Source organism: Pelophylax lessonae, assembly GCF_965119305.1.
Source record: "Pelophylax lessonae genome assembly, chromosome: 4".
Taxonomy (NCBI): domain Eukaryota; kingdom Metazoa; phylum Chordata; class Amphibia; order Anura; family Ranidae; genus Pelophylax; species Pelophylax lessonae.
The window spans coordinates 143,177,051-143,197,972 of record NC_138771.1 but is presented as its reverse complement, the minus strand read 5'-3'; the positions used below and the strand labels follow the sequence as shown (position 1 = coordinate 143,197,972).

At 40.9% G+C, this 20,922-nt stretch overlaps 1 protein-coding gene across 5 annotated transcripts in view; it reads right to left on the bottom strand.

Moving 5' to 3' along the window:
• SHANK3 (SH3 and multiple ankyrin repeat domains 3) overlaps nucleotides 1-20,922 on the bottom strand; it is a 669,097-nt gene that overhangs the window by 185,652 nt on the left and 462,523 nt on the right. For all 5 annotated transcript variants that reach the window (XM_082255276.1, XM_082255279.1, XM_082255275.1 and 2 more), the window contains exon 13: nucleotides 5,459-5,610. In XM_082255276.1, coding sequence (XP_082111402.1) covers nucleotides 5,459-5,610 — 152 coding nt within the window. The remainder of the gene's footprint in view (nucleotides 1-5,458; nucleotides 5,611-20,922) is intronic.

Here is a 20,922-nt window from a genome sequence, read left to right as displayed (position 1 = left end):
GTCCATTGAAGATGGAAAAGTACAGTCTTGTGGATGAAATACTTTCATAGCTCCCAACTGTCCCTAATTTCGAGGAACTGTCCGTGAAAAAAAGCTTTAAAGATAGTAATAAATTGTAAATATCAACTTATTATACCTCTACTGATTTTGAATTCTTACACTGTCTTCCAACAAACTTGCTACAGGGTCTTTTTACATTTTACTATGTTCAGCTACATGTATTTGGTGAACACACCAGGATAAAAATTATTGACGAGCTTTGATTTAGCCCAAACTTGGGTTTGGTGAACATTGAAAGCAACTATCTTTCCTGGACAATGAGATTGAGCTAATATGACCATGTGGTCATATTCGGTCAGTGATGTCATAAGCACATCTGCTCCTTTGTGTACGTGCAGCTGCGGGGCAAGGTCATCCACATCCTCATCCACAGTTCAAGATTCAACCAAACATGAATTGAGACCAAGCCTGGAGCGGAACCCAAGTTTGTCACTAATATGGACTGTTATTTCCAAAAAAGTAACAGAGTCCATTGAAGATGGAAAAGTACAGTCTTGTGGATGAAATACTTTCATAGCTCCCAACTGTCCCTAATTTCGAGGAACTGTCCCTGAAAAAAAGCTTTAAAGATAGTAATAAATTGTAAATATCAACTTATTATACCTCTACTGATTTTGAATTCTTACACTGTCTTCCAACAAACTTGCTACAGGGTCTTTTTACATTTTACTATGTTCAGCTACATGTCTTTGGTGAACACACCAGGATAAAAATTATTGACGAGCTTTGATTTAGCCCAAACTTGGGCTTGGTGAACATGGAAAGCAACTATCTTTCCTGGACAATGAGATTGAGCTAATATGACCATGTGGTCATATTCGGTCAATGATGTCATAAGCATCTCTGCTCCTTTGTGTATGTGCAGCTGCGGGGCAAGGTCATCCACATCCTCATCCACAGTTCAAGATTCAACCAAACATGAATTTAGACCAAGCCTGGAGTGGAACCCAAGTTTGTCACTAATATGGACTGTTATTTCCAAAAAAGTAACAGGTATTTTTAGCAGAGTCCATTGAAGATGGAAAAGTACAGTCTTGTGGATGAAATACTTTCATAGCTCCCAACTGTCCCTAATTTCAAGGAACTGTCCCTGAAAAAAAGCTTTAAAGATAGTATTAAATTGTAAATATCAACTTATTATACCTCTACTTATTTTGAATTCTTACACTGTCTTCCAACAAACTTGCTACAGGCTCTTTTTACATTTTACTATGTTCAGCTAAATGTCTTTGGTGAACACACCAGGATAAAAATTATTGACGAGCTTTGATTTAGCCCAAACTTGGGTTTGGTGAACATGGAAAGCAACTGTCTTTCCTGGACAATGAGATTGAGCTAATATGACCATGTGGTCATATTCGGTCAATGATGTTATAAGCATCTCTGCTCCTTTGTGTATGTGCAGCTGCGGGGCAAGGTCATCCACATCCTCATCCACAGTTCAAGATTCAACCAAACATGAATTCAGACCAAGCCTGGAGCGGAACCCAAGTTTGTCACTAATATGGACTGTTATTTCCAAAAAAGTAACAGGTATTTTTAGCAGAGTCCATTGAAGATGGAAAAGTACAGTCTTGTGGATGAAATACTTTCACAGCTCCCAACTGTCCCTAATTTCGAGGAACTGTCACTGATTTGGAACAAAGTCCCTCTGTCCCTCTTTCCTCCTCATTTGTCTCTAATTTTGGTCTGATCTATATAGTTGTGTAATAAATGCACGTTTTATCTTTTAAAATGTGTTTACCAGTGCTAAATCTTTCATCCAATTTCTAAATTGCTGCATTTGTAAATTTCAAAAGTTAGTATAAAGGACTAATAGTGGTAAAAAGTGTCCTTGGTTCCCATCTCAAAAAGTTGGGAGGTATGATCTTTATACTTGTTCACAAACCATATATTCCCTAGATACAAGGGATGACAGTGCTTTCTACACTAATAAACAGTGAACCCAAGGTGGTAAAATAGGTAATTCACAAAGACTTTGCCGCGACTTGATGTGACTTTGACGCGACTTGAAGCAATGCCTGTGTAACCTTGAGGTCCATGGACCTCAAGTCACATCAAAGGCGCACCAAAGTAGTGCAGGGATTACTTTGAAGTCGCACAGATGTGAATGGTACTCATTGGAAATCATGGGGTAGGACTTGTCGTGCAACTTTGCAGCCCCAAATTGCAGGACAAGTCGCACAAGTGTGAAAGGGGTCTGACAGTTCACTCTCCATTCTGCGCAAATAATTGCTAATAGTGTGAAGAACTCCCAAGCAGAGGAAAAATCCTAAAGATAGAAGTAACACACCGCACTTACCAGATCGTATTGACCCCTTGTTTCACAAAGCGAGTCAACAACAGCTCTTTATACATCCACTCCCGCTTCTCTGCAGCTCTCCCCCTCTTTAAATAGTTTCCACAACTTCCACACTGGTAGTATATGACCTGACCATATTCTCAACAAGCAGCAAGATTAAGGGAAGAAAAAAGGACTTCATATAGTGAAAGTACCATTTATTAAACCATAATAACTTTAAACAGTTTCCACACTTCCTCAGTAGTATATGATCCCACCATATTCAAAACAAGTGGCAGTCAGTTCCTGTTAGTAAGCTACGGCTCCCATCTTGGAGGAGGCATGACATGTGTACAAAGCTATTGATACTGTTAAGGCCTCATGCACACTGGATGTTATCAAAACGCCAGTAGAAATCTGTACCTGTAGAAGGAGTTTTTCAGCTTTTTTTTGCAGTGCCATTTTTCAGCATTTTGTAGCTTTTTTCAGCTATAGCGTTTTTTAGCTTTTTTTTAGCAAAAAAATGTACTCCCACAAAAGCTTATGGCTCAAAAATGTTAATAAACCCTGAAAAGCCATGTTTTTCACAGTTTTTTGGCGTTTTTCAGCTATATTAAACTTTTATTAGAGTTAGAGCGTTTTTACAGCTGAAAACCTCCTCTCAAAACCCACTCTGATAAAAGCTGAAAACGCAGAAAAAACGCAGCTATTCAACGTTTATCAATGTTTTTGAGCCATAAGCTTTTGTGGGAGTATAATTTTGCTAAAAAAAAAAAGCTAAAAAACGCTACCGCTGAAAAAAGCTGAAAACCCCTTTCTACATCTACAGCTTTCTACTGACGTTTTGATAACGTCCAGTGTGAATGAGGCCTTAAGAGCAGTTGTTGACTCGCTTTGTAAAACAAGGGGTCAATACGATCTGGTGAGTGCAGTGTGTTACTTCTATCTTTAGGATTTTTCCTCTGCTTGGATCCATCTGGCTTGCAATTTCTACACACTATCAGCACTTTTTTTGCACAGAAAGGAGAATGAACTGGTATGAACACTGAGCACATACACATATAGATTATTTCATATTATGAAATTTGATTTGTGGATTACTTATTTTACCCCATTTGGCTTGCTGTCTATTCATTTGGAAAGCGCTGTCATCCCTTGTATCTAGTGAATATATGGTTCATGGTCTATTAGGTGATTCCTCACCAGTGGGCAGCAGATACCAGCAGTGATTTTCAATATATATTTTTTTGATTTGTCATTTGAAGTACTTGTATCACCATCAGTATGGGTACATTGGTTTCACCAATCTTTATACTTGTGTTAAAGCTTTGTGAAATTAGCCTATTGTGGTAATTCTGCCTGATCAATCCAACCTGTGTGTATTGTAGATAAAGACTTCATGTTCTCTTTGCATGTGTATAGGTATTTATTCACAACCAATTAAAAAATACAGATAGGCAGCAGAATTTCATTTTTAGCCCTTAAGATAGCATTTAAATTAGATCCCAATCCTCACCATGTTTTTTGTTTTGCTACTATGGACGATAGCAAAACAGTACAAGAATGCAAGTTTGTTTAAGTAATAGCAAAAGACAGCTGGGGGCCTTGGGGCAAAAAAGGAAACTGACCTAATGCCGACCTTAGAGGCTGCTGCCTAAAACAAGATCGTTTGTAGCCTCATGGTAAGAACAGTCCTTCTGCTCAAACTGATATCAGTGTAAGTATGTAGCCCTATGGTAAGCTTCCTTGGGGGCAGGGCCTGTTGTAAATACTTCCAAATACTCTACAACAGGTCATGTCAAATTAAAATATAACAGTGGCCTGAAGTATATTGAATAAATCTTCAAAGGCTGCACTATGCCTAATATCCTTAATACCACACCACTCAATTGAAGAAAAAAAGGTATATTTTATCATTTCAATGAATGTTATAGTAATAACTGCAACTTACAACATTTTAACCCAGAGAAAAGAGCCATAAAACATTTCCTAATGGCGTTATTAAACCCTGAAACAAAAATGCAATACATTGCAGCATACCAATCCTCAGATGTGGTAGTTGCATACCTTTTCTTTTTTTTAAGGCTTTTTTTCATTTATTTATACCTGGCGATCCTGCCGGGAACACACTTCCTGTCTTGAGGTGTCTCTGCTCTTGATGGAAGACCAAAAAGACAAGAGACATTTTTAGGCAGTAGCAGCGTCAAGACAGGGGGGAATGTGTTAGTTGCCCCAGGAAATTTTTGGATAGACTTGACTAACAAATTAAACCCCGAGTTTCCACTTTTTCAACAGTTGCCGCAACAGTTTTTTTTTCCTTTTGGGATAATGATTTTAACTAAATGAATTAAACCTGATCATTTTAAGCACCCCTATCATTGTTAAATGGTTTGTTTCAACCCTCTAACTCCCACTTTCCCTGAACAGCTTGGGGTGTTAAAGGAAGTTGAAGAAAAACAGGCTTACTGGCTGGATTAAATGGTGGAAAATAAAGGAAAACAGGCTGAAAACAAAAAGAAAGCAAATGCAACTACCACATCTAAAAATTGTAACCTGCGATATGTTAAATGTTTGGTTTAGGGCTTAATATCACATTAAGTATTCAAGTATAAACTTAAATGGGACAGTGTAAACTTTATCAGCTGGGGCTCAGCTGGGGCCTCAGTCATTTTAAACTTTCAACTAGCTGAGGGCTGCAAATAAGGAGTAGGGTTGCATGTGGGCCAAAAAATACCATTTAAACATGCCTGCTCTACAACATGCTTTGGAATATGGTGACTCCATGTGTATCAACATATAAAGGTGCCTACAATATCTTTGTGGCATCTTATAACTATTAAACATTTCCCATTGGACACTGGAAAAAAAGATAACTTCAAGAGTCTCTGGCTTAAAGCACTGCTTTACAGTATTAAATTTGCCAAGCAAATTGAGTTATACTTTAGGTGGACAGTCAGAGATTTTAAATGGCATGTGTCTAGTGTAGCTATGTGTCAGTTCTATAAAAAAGGAATACCAGAATTATGTGCATCACATTCACCAATCACTTTCTTCTTTTTTTTGAGTTTCTGTATACCACGGTTTACCAAAACTCAACAGTTTGAACCTCTCACTTACCCTTCACTCTCTCCCCTCTGTTGAGCTGGATCTCCCCAGGTCCTTGTGGTTCGTATGACTTCACTGCTATGAACGTTCTTCCAGGAACAGCGCTGTACAGTTTCCTTTTGGGCCCCCTAGGGCCGGTGCTCCTCATATCCAGGGGCCCGGGGCTGTAAACAAACACATAGGTGATGGTGCTGAGTGCAGGTGGGCGTGCCATTTGGGAGGTTGGTAGCTCATAACTACCCCACAGTCTAACTGACATTTCAACTAACTCTGAGGTGGACAGTGACCCTTGATGCTTGATGTGGACCCCCAGGTCTCCATAGCAGGCCTTAAACAATTCCCCCAACTCATTCTGACTTCAACAATCTCTTATCAAGCTTGGCTCTCCTGTGCAGAAAGCCCCCACCTTAGTGAGGGTGATCTTGTACTCTGTTTGTCCTTAAATCACCTCTCCCCACCCTCCCAACCCCAGCAAATCCAAAACAGTGATAGAAAATGAGGTCAGAGAAGGAAAGCAACAAGGCAAAGGGGTGATGTATACGATAAGGTAAGATGGAGGATATAGAAAAGGCGATTGTGAAAAGGGCACAGAAAAGAGCTAGAGAAGGGCACAGGAACAGAACACCGTGGATCAGAATGATGAAGAGTAAAAATCCAGAAGGGAGAAGAAAGGGTAGCGGAAGAGGGCTGATGATAGATGGACAGGGAGATAAATAAAGATATACAGATGCAAGCAGTATGGGAAAACAAGGAGGATGGAAGGAAGGAGGAAAGGAGATTGAGGGATGAAAGGACTGTAAAAAGGGATAGATGAAGAGAATGATGGAAAGCACGGCTGTCTGCAGTTCTCCCTGTTCTTTTGCCGTTTCAGTTAAACTGTCAGCAGGAGAGGAGGGGGAGAGCGAGGAGGGAGGACAAGGGGAGGAGAAGGGGGGGTTTGTCCATTCATGCTTCTCTCTCCCCCTAGCATTCTACAATACCCAGACCTGCTCACCTCCGCCCCCCACTCACCAATCTTCACCTTGATCAATAGGCAGCCCTTCATTTTGTATCACCACTCGTATCTCTTTGGCCTCGCTCTCACTCCTATTCCTCCCTGATTAATCTCTGACAATATCTCATGTTTTTTAATCTATATCTAGAACTCTTCACAATTTAGAAAGGTTGCATTTTTCTTCCTGATTTTTTGCAAGTGATCCTTATTTTTAATTTTGTTCAGGCACTGATGTGGTCACCCTTATTCTTATTATTATTCAATTTTCTATACTTACACATTTCCCTCCCAAACATTTTAAACATTCCCAAATGTTTTTTAGTAACCTTGTTACCTTCAATTATCTTTATGGGACCATATTATTCTTCATTGTTTCGCTTTATAGTATCAACAGTCCTAGGTTCTGCTGATTACTGTAAAACCACTCCGCTTTTTCTTTTAATCTCTCTCGCCCCTTATGTCTAGCTTTTCTTACTACATCCTTTCATTTTGTCCCTTCTCTCTTGCCCTCACTTTTCCTTCCTTCCCTCCCTCCTTCTCACTTTCACTCTCTCCCTCCTCTCTCTACTGCCTGACAGATTTTGAATTACTGCAGAGAGAGTGTGATGGGAGCTGAATATTAATGCAAAATGTGTGACAGTGAAAGAGACTGTTTGGTTATAAACAGAGAGACCACTCCATATTAGACTCACTAACTGCCTCGGAAAAAATAAAAAACATGGTTGCACCATAGAACAATGACATATACCTGTTATTGTAGATAGCAAGCAGCCTCCTACCTATTTGAACACAGTCCTTCTCCAAATAGACATTGCTATAATGTAAGTTTACCAATCTACAATATTGTTAAGAGAATGAAAGACCATAAATGCATTCAACACTAGAATAGATTATGCTACAGTTCAGTCTATGTGACAGTAAATATAGTTTAGTCTTTGTGACACTGAATATAAACCGGATTAATGTAGCAAGACCCATTCAAACTGCAGTGTAGTTAATGTTGGGCTGTTATTAACAGGTTGGGAAATCATGATACCAGCAGGTAGTGTTTATGTGTATATATATATATATATATATATATATATATATATATATATATACACACACACACAAACACACACACATTATACAGATTCATCTAAAAAAATTAGAATATCATCAAAAAAGGTAATTTATTTCAGTAATTCAATTCAAAAAGTGAAACTCATATATTATATAGATTTATTACAAATAGAGTGATATATTTCAAGCATTTCTTTCTTTTAATTGTGTTTAAAATGGCTTACAGCTAGTGAAAACCCAAATTTCAGTATCTCAGAAAATTAGAATATTGTGAAAAAAGTTCAATATTGTAGACTTATGGTGTTACACTCTAATCAGCTAATTAACTCAAAACACCCGTAAAGGTTTCCTGAGCCTTTAAATGGTCTGGTTCAGTAGGTTACACAATCATGGGGAAGACTGCTGACTTGACAGTTGTCCTGAAAACAGTGATTGACACCCTCTACAAGGATAGTAAATGACAAAAGGTCATTGCTAAAGAAGCTGGCTATTCAGAGTGTTGTATCCAAGCATATTAATGGAAAGTTGAGTGGAAGGAAAAAGTGTGGTAGAAAAAGGTGCACAAGTAACAGGAATAACTGCAGCCTTGTGAGGATTGTGAAGCAAAGGCCATTCAAGAATTTTGGGGGAGAGTCACAAGGAGTGGACTATGGCTGGTGTTAATGCTTCAGGGGCCCCCACAGATGTATCCAGGACATGGGTTAAAACTGTTGCATTCCTTGTGTCAAGCCACTCTGAACCAGAGACAATGTCATAAGCTTCTTACCTGGGCTAAGGAGAAAAAGGACTGGACTGTTGCTCAGTGGTCCAAAGTCCTCTTTTCGGATGAAAATTAATTTTGCATTTCATTTGGAAATCATGGTCCCAGAGTCTGGAGGAAGAGTTGAGAGGCACAGAATCCAAGTTGCATGAGGTCCAGTGTGAAGTTTCCACAGTCAGTGATGATTTAGGGAGCCTTGTCATCTGCTGGTGTTGGTGTTTCATTAAGTCCAAAGTCAGCGCAGTTTTTTACCAGGAAATTCTAGAGCACTTCATGCTTCCATCTGCTGACCAGCTTTATAGAGATGCTGATTTCATTTTCCAGCAGGGCTTGGCACCTACCCACACTGCCAAAAGTACCAATACCTGGTTTAATGATCAGGGTATCACTGTTCTTGATTGGCCAGCAAACTCGCCTGACCTAAACCTCATAATGTGTGGGGTATAGTCAAGAGGTAGATGAGAGACACCAGACCCAACAATGCAGACAAGCTGAAGGCTGCTATCAATGTAACCTGGGCTTCCATAACACCTTAGCAGTAACACAGGCTAATCGCCTCCATGCTATGCAACATTGATTCATGCAAAAGGAGCCCCCCGATCAAGTACTGAGTGCATACTATGCTGTTCATGGACATACTTTCAGTAAGTCAAAATGTCTGTATTAAAAATCCTGGTTTTATATATTACTCTAATTTTCTGAGATACTGTATTTTGGGTTTTCACTAACTGTAAGCTATATTCATCTAAATGAAAAGGAAGAAATAACTGCAATATATAACACTGTGTGTAATGAATCTATATAATATATGAGTTTCACTTTTTGAATTGAATTACAAAAATAATTAAACTTTTTGATGATATTCTAATTTTATGAGATGCACTTGTATATACAGTATCTCACAAAAACACCCCTCACATTTTTTGTAAATATTTTAATTATATCTTTTCATGTGACAACACTGAAGAAATTACACTTTGCTACAATGTAAAGTAGTGAGTGTACAGCTTGTATAACAGTGTTGTCCCCTCAAAATAACTCAACACACAGCCACTAATATCTGGCAACAAAAGTGAGTACACCCCTAAGTGAACATGTCCAAATTGGGCCCAATTAGCCATTTTCCCTCCCTGGTGTCATGTGACTCGTTAGTGTTACAAGGTCTCAGGTGTGAATGGGGATCAGGTGTGTTAAATTTGGTATTATCGCTCTCACTCTCTCATACTGGTCACTGGAAGTTCAACATGGCACCTCATGGCAAAGAACTCTCTGAGGATCTGAAAAAAAGAATTGTTGCTGTACATAAAGATGGCCTAGGCTACAAGAAGATTGATAAGACTTTGAAACTGAGCTGAAGCACGGTGGCCAAGACCATACAGCAGTTTAACAGGACAGGTTCCACTCAAAATAGGCCTCACCATGGTTGACCAAAGAAGCTGAGTGCACATGCTCAGCGTCATATCCAGAGGTTGTATTTGGGAAATAGACATATGAGTGCTGCCAACATTGCTGCAGAGGTTGAAGGGGTGGGGGGTCAACCTGTCAGTGCTCAGACCATACGATGCACAGTGCATCAAACTGGTCTGCATGGCTGCCATCCCAGAAGAAAACCTCTTCTAAAGATGACGCACAAGAAAGCCCGCAAGGACATGGATTACTGGTACCATGTCCTGTGGTCTGATGAGACCAAGATAAAAAGTATTTGGTTCAGGTGGTGTCAAGCGTGTGTGGCAGCAAACAGGTGAGGAGTACAAGGACAAGTGTGTCTTGCCTACAGTCAAGCATGCTGGTGGGAGTGTCATGGACTGGGGCTGCATGAGTGCCTCCAGTACTGGGGAGCTTCAATTCATTGAGGGAACTATGAATGCCAACATGTACTGTGACATACTGAAGCAGAGCATGATCTCCTCCCTTCCGAGACTGGGCCGCAGGGCAGTATTCCAACATGATAACAACCCCAAAAACACCTCTAAGATGACCACTGCCTTGCTAAAGAAGCTGAGGGTAAAGGTTATGGACTGGCCAAGCAGGTCTCCAGACCTAAACCCTATTGAGCATCTGTGGTGGCATCCTTAAATGGAAGGTTAAGGAGCGCAAGGTCTCTAACATCCATTAGCTCTGTGATGTCATCATGGAGGAGTGGAAGAGGACTCCAGTGGCAACCTGTGAAGCTCTGGTAAACTCTTTTTAAATATTTTAGTAAATCTTTTCATGTGATAACAAGGAAGAAACGACACTTTGCTACAATCTAAAGTAGTGAGTGTACAGCTTTTATAACAGTGCAAATTTGCTGTCCCCTCACAATAACTCAACACAGAGCCATTAATGTCTAAACCTCTGGCAACAAAAGAGAGTACACCCCTAAGTGCAATTGTCAAAATTGCGCCCAAAGTGTCAATATTTTGTGTGGTCACCATTCATTTCCAGCACTGCCTTAACCCTCTTGAGCATGGAGTTCACCAGAGCTTCACAGGTTGCCACTAGAGTCCTCTTCCACTCCTCCATGATGACATTACAGAGCTCATGGATGTTAGAGACCTTGCGCTCCTCCAACTTTAGTTTAAAGCGGAGTTCCGGGCACAAAATCAACCTTTTTTTTTTGTGCCCATCCGCTTGGTCTCCTTCACCTGAAAAGGAATTGGATAGTTAGATATATTTTTTTTTTTACTCACCTTGTAATTGTAGATAGAAAATACTCACCTATTCTCCACTTCCCCCCTCTGTGCCGCGGCTCCGCCGTCACTTCCTGGCTTGCAATGATTCCTGGGAGCTGAACGTCATCGCTCCCAGGAATCAATGCGACAGCACCGGCCCTGCTCGTCACTTCCGGGGCGACGCCGCATTCCCTGCTAAACAGCTTCTGGGCATGCCCAGAAGCTGTGGAAGAATGAGGCGCCACACCGGAAGTGACGAGAGGGGCCGGTGCAGGCGCATTCTGGGAGAAGAAGACACGGAAGAGGACGCAGAAGAGGATCGCGCCGGCTTCAGCTGCCCACAACAGAGATGGCAACGCTGGAGAAGAAATTTTACAAGTGAGTATTTCTTCTTGCAGGTAAGTGCGAACCGGGACAGATCAGAGGCTAGCCATTGTGGAATGTACTAGCCCTGACTGTCCCGGGGGTATGTTTATTGAAAAAAAGTTTTCGTGCCCGGAACTCCGCTTTAAGGATGTCCCAGAGATGCTCAATAGGGTTTAAGTCTGGAGACATGCTTGGCCAGTCCATCAACTTTACCCTCAGCTTCTTTAGCAAAGCAGTGGTCATCTTGGAGGTGTGTTTGGGGTCATTATCATGTTGGAATACTGCCCTCCAAAGGGAGGGGATCATGCTCTGCTTCAGTATGTCACAGTACATGTTGGCATTTATGGTTCCCTCAATGAACTGTAGCTCCCCAGTGCGGGCAGCACTCATGCAGCCCCAGACCATGACACTCACACCACCATGCTTGACTGTAGGCAAGACTCACTTGTCTTTGTACTCCTCACCTGGTTGCCGCGACACACGTTTGACACCATCTGAGCCAAAAAAGTTTATCTTGGTCTCATCAGACCATAGGACATGGTTCCAGTAATTCATGTCCTTAGTCTGCTTGTCTTCAGCAAACAGTTTGTGGGCTTTCTTGTGCATCATCTTCAAAATAGGCTTCCTTCTGGGACGACAGCCATGTAGACCAATTTAATGCAGTGTGCGGTGTATGGTTTGAGAACTGACAGGCTAACCCCCCACCCATTCAACCTCTGCAGCAATGCTGGCAGCACTCATATGTCTATTTCCCAAAGACAACCTCTAGATATGACGCTGAGCACATGCACTCAACTTTTTTGGTCGACCATGGCAAGGCCTGTTCTGAGTGGAACCTGTCCTGGTAAACTGCTGTATGGTCTTCGCCACCATGCTGCAGCTCAGTTTCAGGGTCTTGGCAATCTTCTTATAGCCTAATCCATCTTTATGCAGAGCAACAATTCTTTTTTCAGATCCTCAGAGAGTTCTTTGCCATGAGGTGCCATGTTGAACTTCCAGTGACCAATAAAACCACATTTAACACACCTGCTCCCCATTCATAGCTGAGACCTTGTAACACTGGCGAGTCACATGACACCGGGGAATGAAAATGGCTAATTGGGCCCAATTTGGACTTTTGTACCTGGCCTTTTATGTCCCTCCGCGCATGCGCCGTAGGCGCCGCACGTAGCTGGACATGACGTAGATCGCGCGGCTGTTCCTTACTGCTCATGCGCCGTGAAGCTGCGTGCGCATCAGGAAGCCGTTTCGACGTTCTTTTAGCCGCCGACACGGAGGATTGGAGCCAAAGTCCCTTGATGGGATCTAGCTGGGGTGTAGATGGAGATCCCCCTGTTGGCTCCTAGGACCCCAGTTCAAGACAGGGGCTTACCGTTCCAGGTGCGATGTCGGGACTAGTGGATTAGAACATGGCAATGGCAAAAACAGAATATGATTGCAAAAAATAATAAATAATTAATTATTTATTATTTTTTGCAATCATATTCTGTTTTTGCCATCGCGATCAACGTCATATCCAGCTTTGTGCGGCGCCTACGGTGCATGCGCGGAGGGGCATAAAAGGCCAGGGAACCAGCGTCTCTCCTCACTTCCCTCGCAGAGAGGGAGAAGGAGAGACAGAGGAGGCGCTGCCTGGAACACATTGAAAATCCCCTAAGAAAACGAAAATGTAAGTTAAACAGTGGATAAACCATCCACTTCAGCATACAAAGTGAACAAACCTTTTATAAACAATTAAATGCATATAATAGAGTACTCTACAGAGCCTTGGTGTATTTAGACGGAACATTTGATTCTTATATTATTATCTTTTAATTACTGTATTCCCTCTATAGTGCCTTTGGCAAAGAAAGAAATCTAGAAGCCCCCTCCCTTTCCTGGGAGCTTCAACCAACCTTGACTGCTTTGCAGCACAAGTCCGTGAGTTCCGATATATAATCCTCTTATTTATTTGGATCAAACCGTCAAATAAGGATACATACATAATTTAAATATGTACCATTACAGGACACACCCACAGGTTCTTGCTGCGAAAAAGGGACTAAGGAATTACACATGGAACAGGCAAACAAAAATGTATGTATATATACATTATTATTTAGCACCAACAGCATTAAACGACCGTGGTATGCATAACTACAAATAATTAATGAACACCTTGCTACTTTTTCAGACTTGGTGATGTAAATCCTTGATAAAGGCTGCAATATAGCTGAAACGCGTTGGATACGCACTGGGAATCTCTCTGACCACCATTCCAAGCCTCAAAGCATGGAAAAACAGAGACAAATATCCCAATAAAGTCACCATACTACACTTGTCACGAAACTTTCCAAAACTTTTCTTCACCTACTCACTTTGGGTCTATAACCCAACACTAACAAATACACAACTATATGTGAATTTAATCCTATGTTAAATCTCTTTCAATAAATGTATTTTTATATATATCCCTGTATACATTTTCACTTGCCCATAAAGTCCCACCCTTATTGGTCTGAGGCACCAAAAAAAAAAACCCACATCATGGAGTGCTTAGGTACCCTATTATTTAAAGTATACTTTTAGAGATCAAGCGGTTATCTTGTGTATGTTTAGTAATGGAAACATCTCTAAATTCCTAAATGCTGTTATGAAATTTCCCTTTTTGTATTTGTTTTAAAATGTTCTCTTTATCTATAATAAAAAAAAAATTAAACTTAAAAAAAAATGATGTTTCTTTCTTCATCAAAAGAAGTATATAACCTGACATCACTGAGCTCCCTCAAAAAAGTTGGTTGCCTTTGTGCTTATCCTTTGGCTTCAATACTTTATAAGCCAAATGAACCAGGACAAGCATGCTGACCCAAGTGAAGTCTTCGCCTAATTTGCTGCATACTTGTTACGGGTCAAAACAGAGACTTTGCAATCCAGAGAATCTATATGGAAGCCAGGCAAATAGACTTTTATACATAGATCCCAGCAATAGTAGCTAATTTATTTCTTCTAACATACAAAGTGGTGCATTTATAAAAGAAAATTTAAATAGCCATTTGCCCTTTAAAAAAAGCATGTAAATTTGTTATGTGCAAATAGGGCAAAAATCAGATGTTCTCAAACTATAATCTCTGCAGATAAATTGCATCAATGGGGAGAATGCTGCGTTATGGCCACTAGATGGCGCAGAGTATCATAGGAAATAAGAATTCGTATCAGCTCCATCCAGCTTTCTAGCTCCTGAGGACGTCAATTTTTGATGAACGTGTTGGGCAGTACTCCCGGCTGATGTCACATCTGAAACAGAAAATGCCCAGCAGCCACCTTGGATGATGATGATGATGACTTTCAAGTTTATTACAGGCTGGTGACAGTTTATTTTAATGTAAGTGTAATAATCCACTTCTTTGCATTAGCTATGTGGAGAGCAACTGTATTGAGATGCAATTTATGGGGTGAAGCTATATACTTACCATAGAGCTGAAGGAAAGTTTGTGGAGGAACTGACAGCTATTTATTCTAGGTCTTTTACACACAAGCCTTTTTGACTCGCTTGCTAAAAACAGGGGCTCAACTTCATCCAGTGAGTGAGATGTGAGTTTGTGTGAGCTGAGGGACATTTATTAGTTGAAGAACTTTTTTCTTGAAGAACTATAGTATGTCACGTTTGTCAGTGGAGTGATCACAATTACACCAACACTTGTTTTGTGGACTCTATATGTGTTATTTTAGCACTTTGCATATTATTTGTGATATATAGGCAGTGGTTACAGTGGTTGCAGGGGTTGAAATTGTGACCTGGCACCATGCTGCAGGAGGCCCGTGCAGCCCCCCTGTACACCTTGATAGAATGAGTGTTAGAGTGGCTGCATATAGATGAACCAATCTCTCAATTTTCCTCCTGCAGCCACTGAATGCCCACTTCTCCTCTCCCTCCTGCAGGCATTAAGCGGCTGCAGGAGGAACATGGAGGGGATCAGTTTTTCTGTATACAGCTGCCCCTGATGCTCCTCCTTTCCAGCTTCTTTCTGCTGACCACCTGTGTGCTCTCCTGTCCCCCTGTGCTCTTTCCCAGCCCCTTTGTGCTCTCTCCTGCCCCCCATCCTGTGCAGCTCTGCCAGCTTCTCCCTCCTGCTGGCTGCTGCTGGGGATGCTGTCAGGATGAAGAGCGGGGAAGGAGCAGAAACTTTACTAGCCCCTTCCTTGTCTGAAGGAAAAGAGTCAGTGATCCGTGCCAATCACTGACTCTGTTCATTCATACCTGAGGTATGGTAAACGCTGTTTACTATGCTTCAGTTTGTGAATGAACTGGAAACTCTGTACAGAGCAATTCCTGTCCATTCATTCTGTGCAGCTGAGGCTGCAGACATGGAGATTGAGGGCTGTGTCCTTAATCTCCTTTCTCTGTCTCAAAAGTGGAACATCAGAGGTTTGTTTAGACCCCTAATATTTCACCAAAGCCTAACAGGGCTAAATTATATTGTAAAAATAAAAAATGGTAAAAAAAATAATAAAAATAAAATAACAAGAAAAAAAATGAATGACACCAGTAGAGCAACTACCAGGGTCACAAAGGTCGCACTTGTCACTGGGCCCTTGTGTACCGCCACCAGGCTCAGAGGGAAGGGCACTGGATAGGGGTCGGGGGGGGGTTCTTTATGGTTACAGATGTCAAAACTTGTGACATCTGTGGCATTGTGCTGTGTAATAAAATTGCACATTTTAGCGTGGCCTTTTTTTGTGGCCAGCCTTAGGCACACCTGTGCAATAATCATGCTGTCTAATCAGCATCTTGATATGTCACACCTGTAAGGTGGATGGATTATCTTGGCAAAGGAGAAGTGCTCACTAACACAGATTTAGACAGATTTGTAAGCAATATTTGAGAGAAATAGGCCTTTTGTGTACATAGAAAAAAAGTCTTAGATCTAGCTATCCGTATATATACTGTGTAAATATATATATATTTACTGCAAATGTAGATATGTGTAGCGCTCTGCCTCAGTTGGGCAAAATTTAGATTGGCTCTGCTGTATTTAGTGGAGTAGCGATCTGTTTGTTTTTTGAGTCTGGTCGGGATCCTCTAAGTTTGGTGGTTTATTATTCCTGATGCATCCAGAAAATAGATCAGGAGGGTCAACCACTGCGTTATGAATATTTATCAAGCCTCAGCCAATCCCTAGGAAGGGATGCCTAGAAAGTGATGAGGGGGATGAGGAAGGCCTGGTCAGAGTGCTCTTCTTCACCTGGGGCTGCTGCCTATTCAAGGAAGCTAATGTGTGTTTGGAGAAAAGTGGCTGTTGGGCATTATCTGTATGACTGAGGGCCTGAAGGAGATCTGGTTAAATTATATATGCTGGAGCGCATTACCTGTGGAGGCTAGTCTGGAGAAGGAGAGAGCTGTCCTTGGACATTGTGAGTAGGACCTTGAACTAGGATCCCAGGTTTACATGAACTTGGGAAAGTAAATGCCAGTGGTTGCTGTAAGGACTGGGAATGCTCCCATAGAATCCTAGATTAGCTGGCCATCCCCTTCTACCCCCTACCGCCCTAGTAAAGACTGCTGCTAAAGAAATCTGATTAAAGTTTTTCCTCCTAATACTGGTTACTGACATTTTTTGGAGTATCCTGAACCTTCCCTCTCTCTTATTTGACTTTTGCAATAAATCCACAAAAAGACATCCCCTAGACCAGGGGTGTAAAACTCAATTCCATTGTGGGATGCATCAGCATTATGTTTGCCCTCAAAGGGCCGGTTGTATCTGTAAAACTGATGTAGAGAGTCCCGACCCTCCCTTACATCATAGTGCACACCCCCTTACCTTCTGCTACTGCTGGGAAGAAGCTGGGGGAAGATCTGGGAAGGAGAAGTGTGGAGTCTGGGCACCAGAGGAGGGCTGGAGTCTGCTGAATGCTGAGACCAGGGGAGGCAGAGATAAAGGAGTGCTGTGGCTCCACAGAGAGGCACAGGATCTGTAGGACGAGTTCTGTCCTCCTCTGCTGCTGACTGCTGAGACAGGAGGGCAGAGATTAGCCTCTCCACTGCTGCATAAGGGGGGTACTGCAGCTGCAGGATAGGTGCGAGGCCTGGAGGGCCGGATTTGTCTGGGACTGGCAGCATCTGTACTAATATGGGAGAACGTGCCTACTGTATTTCCATTGGCCCCTTTGGGGGACAGCACAACGGATTGATAGATAATACAAATAAGAATGAGGTTGCGAGGTGGTGTTTCTGCAGTGCATGATGTAGCTTGATACAAACTTTTTAAAGGTGATAAGTTAGATGGATCAATATGCATATTAACTAAAGTAAAATGTTTGCTTAGATTTTCATTAAAAGAAGCATTATTGTTAATTTCATATTTTTTGGGTGAGATTAGATCTAATGTAGATTTTTAGCATCAACAATATGGTGAACTATAAATAGATTTTAAAGCTTTTTATTTATAGTTACATAGTTAGTCAGGTTAAAAAAAGACACAAGTCCATCTAGTTCAACCAATAAATAAATATGTAATTTATGCTTTGAGTATTGATCACTGAGCACATAAAGTATCTATTGCTGTGGTAGTATATTGTTGCCTAAAATGTAAGGTTACTGTTAGTACTTTAGGTTAAATGGTGGTTCATGTTAAGGGTTAAAGTAAATCTTTGAATTGCCCATGCAGGGCAAAGTACTAGGTTTCCTTAACTACCCTCCTTACCCAGATGTACCCCTTCTCTGCCTCTCCTACCGCAGCAGTGAAGAGAAATATTTGGTAGTTCTAGCTATGGGAGAATATATGGCTCTCTCCCCGTCCTCCCAGAGGATTGCTGTTTTCTGATTGGTTCAGCCCTGTCACATGAGGGGTGAAAAGGGAGTCCTCAGCCTTGTGTCCTGAGACATTGAGGTTACACAGGGCTTCCTCTCTTCACTCTTAGTGACTGAATAGAAGGTGAGTATGTTCAGCTAGGTGCAATACAGGTTCATTTTAAGATTTAAATATAAGAGGTTTATGGTTAGGTATGTGTAACCAGAACGCAAGGCCTAGCCATAGTATTACACTTTGGCAGTTTTTATTTTTCTCACTCTCTGTCACTGTACTTTTTCCTGCCTTGGGGCGGGTCTCCCTTCGGCAGAGCATTCCACTCAGTCCTCTTCGGGAGGGGCCTATTTGACATGCACTTTTTTGGATAGTTATGTGAGCAAAGCCAGGATTCAATTTTAATTAATCATATGGCACCAACATCCCATGGTTTTGAAAACAAAAACATATCGAGATGCGGGACTTTTAAGGTGCTAGAGTTTACCAAGTAATATCACTAACATATATATCGCTGATAAAATACTAATATTCATTTAACAAAAACACAATTCCATAAAATCAGTGGCATGTCAATGTATCACCATATAATATTGCAAAGTTGGGAAGTTATTTCTTTGTTTTTAGCGCTCTCATTTCAACATGTTTCGCCATACAGGCTTCCTCAGGAAAGTGCGCAGTACCTTCCAACTTTCAAAACTATTTACCTTTAGTACAGAGACAAGCTATAAAATCATTACAGAATAACAAACACATTATTATAAAACGCTCTGATAAAGGTGGAAACCTTGTAATCATGAATAGAGAGGGTTATGAGAAAATGTGTTATGACATTATTCAGAATGAACAATGGTATAGACAAGTACCGGCTTCATTTATACAACAAAGAACAGTCCAATTTCGGAATATCCTGATACAAGCATATCTTTAAGGCCTGATTGATACAGATACGTTGAAGTTCTTGGATATCAAACACCCAAAAACCCCAACGTTCTATGCTTTACCCAAGGTCCACAAACGTTTAACGCCTACTCCAGGTTGCCCCATCATATCGGGGTGTAATTCACTCACGGAAAACGCTAGCCAATTAGTTGATGAATATTTATACCCACATGTGAAGAGATTGTTTTCTTATGTCAAAGATACCATTGAACTATTGAAGATTATTGATGGACTACAGGTCCCAGCTGGAGCCTGGTTGGTAGCCATCGACATTGAGGTCCTGTACAACTCTATTACTCACTTATGTGGTATAGAGGTAATCAAGGATCAGTTATGTGAACAAGGTCAACAATTTTGGAAATACTATGAGTTTATCGTACAATTACTCACTATCATCCTGACTCACAACATCTTTATTTTGAAGCGCTCCCACTACCTCCAGGTGCAGGGGGTGGCTATGGGGGCGGGATGTTTCCCCTCATATGCCAACTTGTGCCTGGGGGGCGGGAGTGAGACCTATTCTCCACGGAGAATCGGATGGATGAACTTAACAACATAGTTTCACGGTATCGTTACATACTGTAGATGACATATTTATGGCGTGGGCAGGATCAAAGAACCAATTAGTAAATTTCCTTGAGAGCTTGGGACAAAATACATATAACTTAAAATTTATGTACAATTACCATTTGGAAAGGACTACCTTTTTGGATGTTGAAATCTTTTTAATGAGTTAGGAGTTTTGTGTTCCATGCTTTTCAGGAAAACCTTCGGCTGGCAACACAGTGTTGCATGCCACTATTTCACTTCCTGAACCCTTGATTAAGAGCATTCCTTACAGCCAATTTCTCAGAATCAGATGCAATTGCACCACAGATACAAATTTTTTGAAGGAGGCCAATGTCCTACGTGAACACCTCTCATTAGGAGGCTATAGCAAGTCGTGCTTCAAAAAAGCCTTTAATAAGGTTAAGTCTCAAGAGAGATCTTCCCTTTTATATAAGACCAAAAAACCTAAACGATCTTCATCTACCAGAATAGTTACCAGATATAGAAGGCAACACAATAAGGTTCAGGCTATCTATAGGAAGTTCTGGTACTTACTGACCTCAGATCCAAAAATGAATTATTATATTTAACCGTACATTGGAAATTACATACAAACGATCAAGATCACTCAGATATTCCTTGGTGACTAGTCACTATTCATGTGAGGAATATAGGGACAGTAGAATTGCAGGAACTTTCCCTTGTGGTAAATGCAATTATTCAAACACATTTTGAGAGGTAAAAATATTTCCCTTTCCAAATAACACCATTTGAAGACCGAAATATAGGATCACATGCCAAACTATTGGTATTGTCTATATAATGAAGTGTCAATGTAAAGCCTTTTACGTAGGAAAAACAAAACGTCCCTTTTTCATGTGTCCCTGATTTTAAAGAAAAAAATGGAGACACCAATTAGTAGACATGTGGGCCTATCCAACAACTTCAATTTAAATTCAGTAGGTTTCTATGCCTTGGATTATATCCCTCCACACGGAAGGGGTGGTGAGGTGGATAAAATACTGTTACAACTAGAAACAAAATGGATTTATATGTTACCGGCCACAAAATACCCTGGACTCAATAAGGGTATCAGTTTTAAACCATTCTTGTAAGGAATATAGGATATGGCCCCTTGAAACTAGGGACACTTACCTATAGAATGTCCCCTGCTCCAATGGAATGTGAAACTGCCCTGTGGATATCCTAACCAGAGTTATGAGTAATACATTTTTTGATAAGCTGTTTTTCTAGTTATTACATATATATATTTTATGTATATCATTGACTGCAATGATAGTATATACCATATATGTTGGTCATATATGTTTGTTTTTGTTCTTATTTTTGACAATATATGATGTTATGTT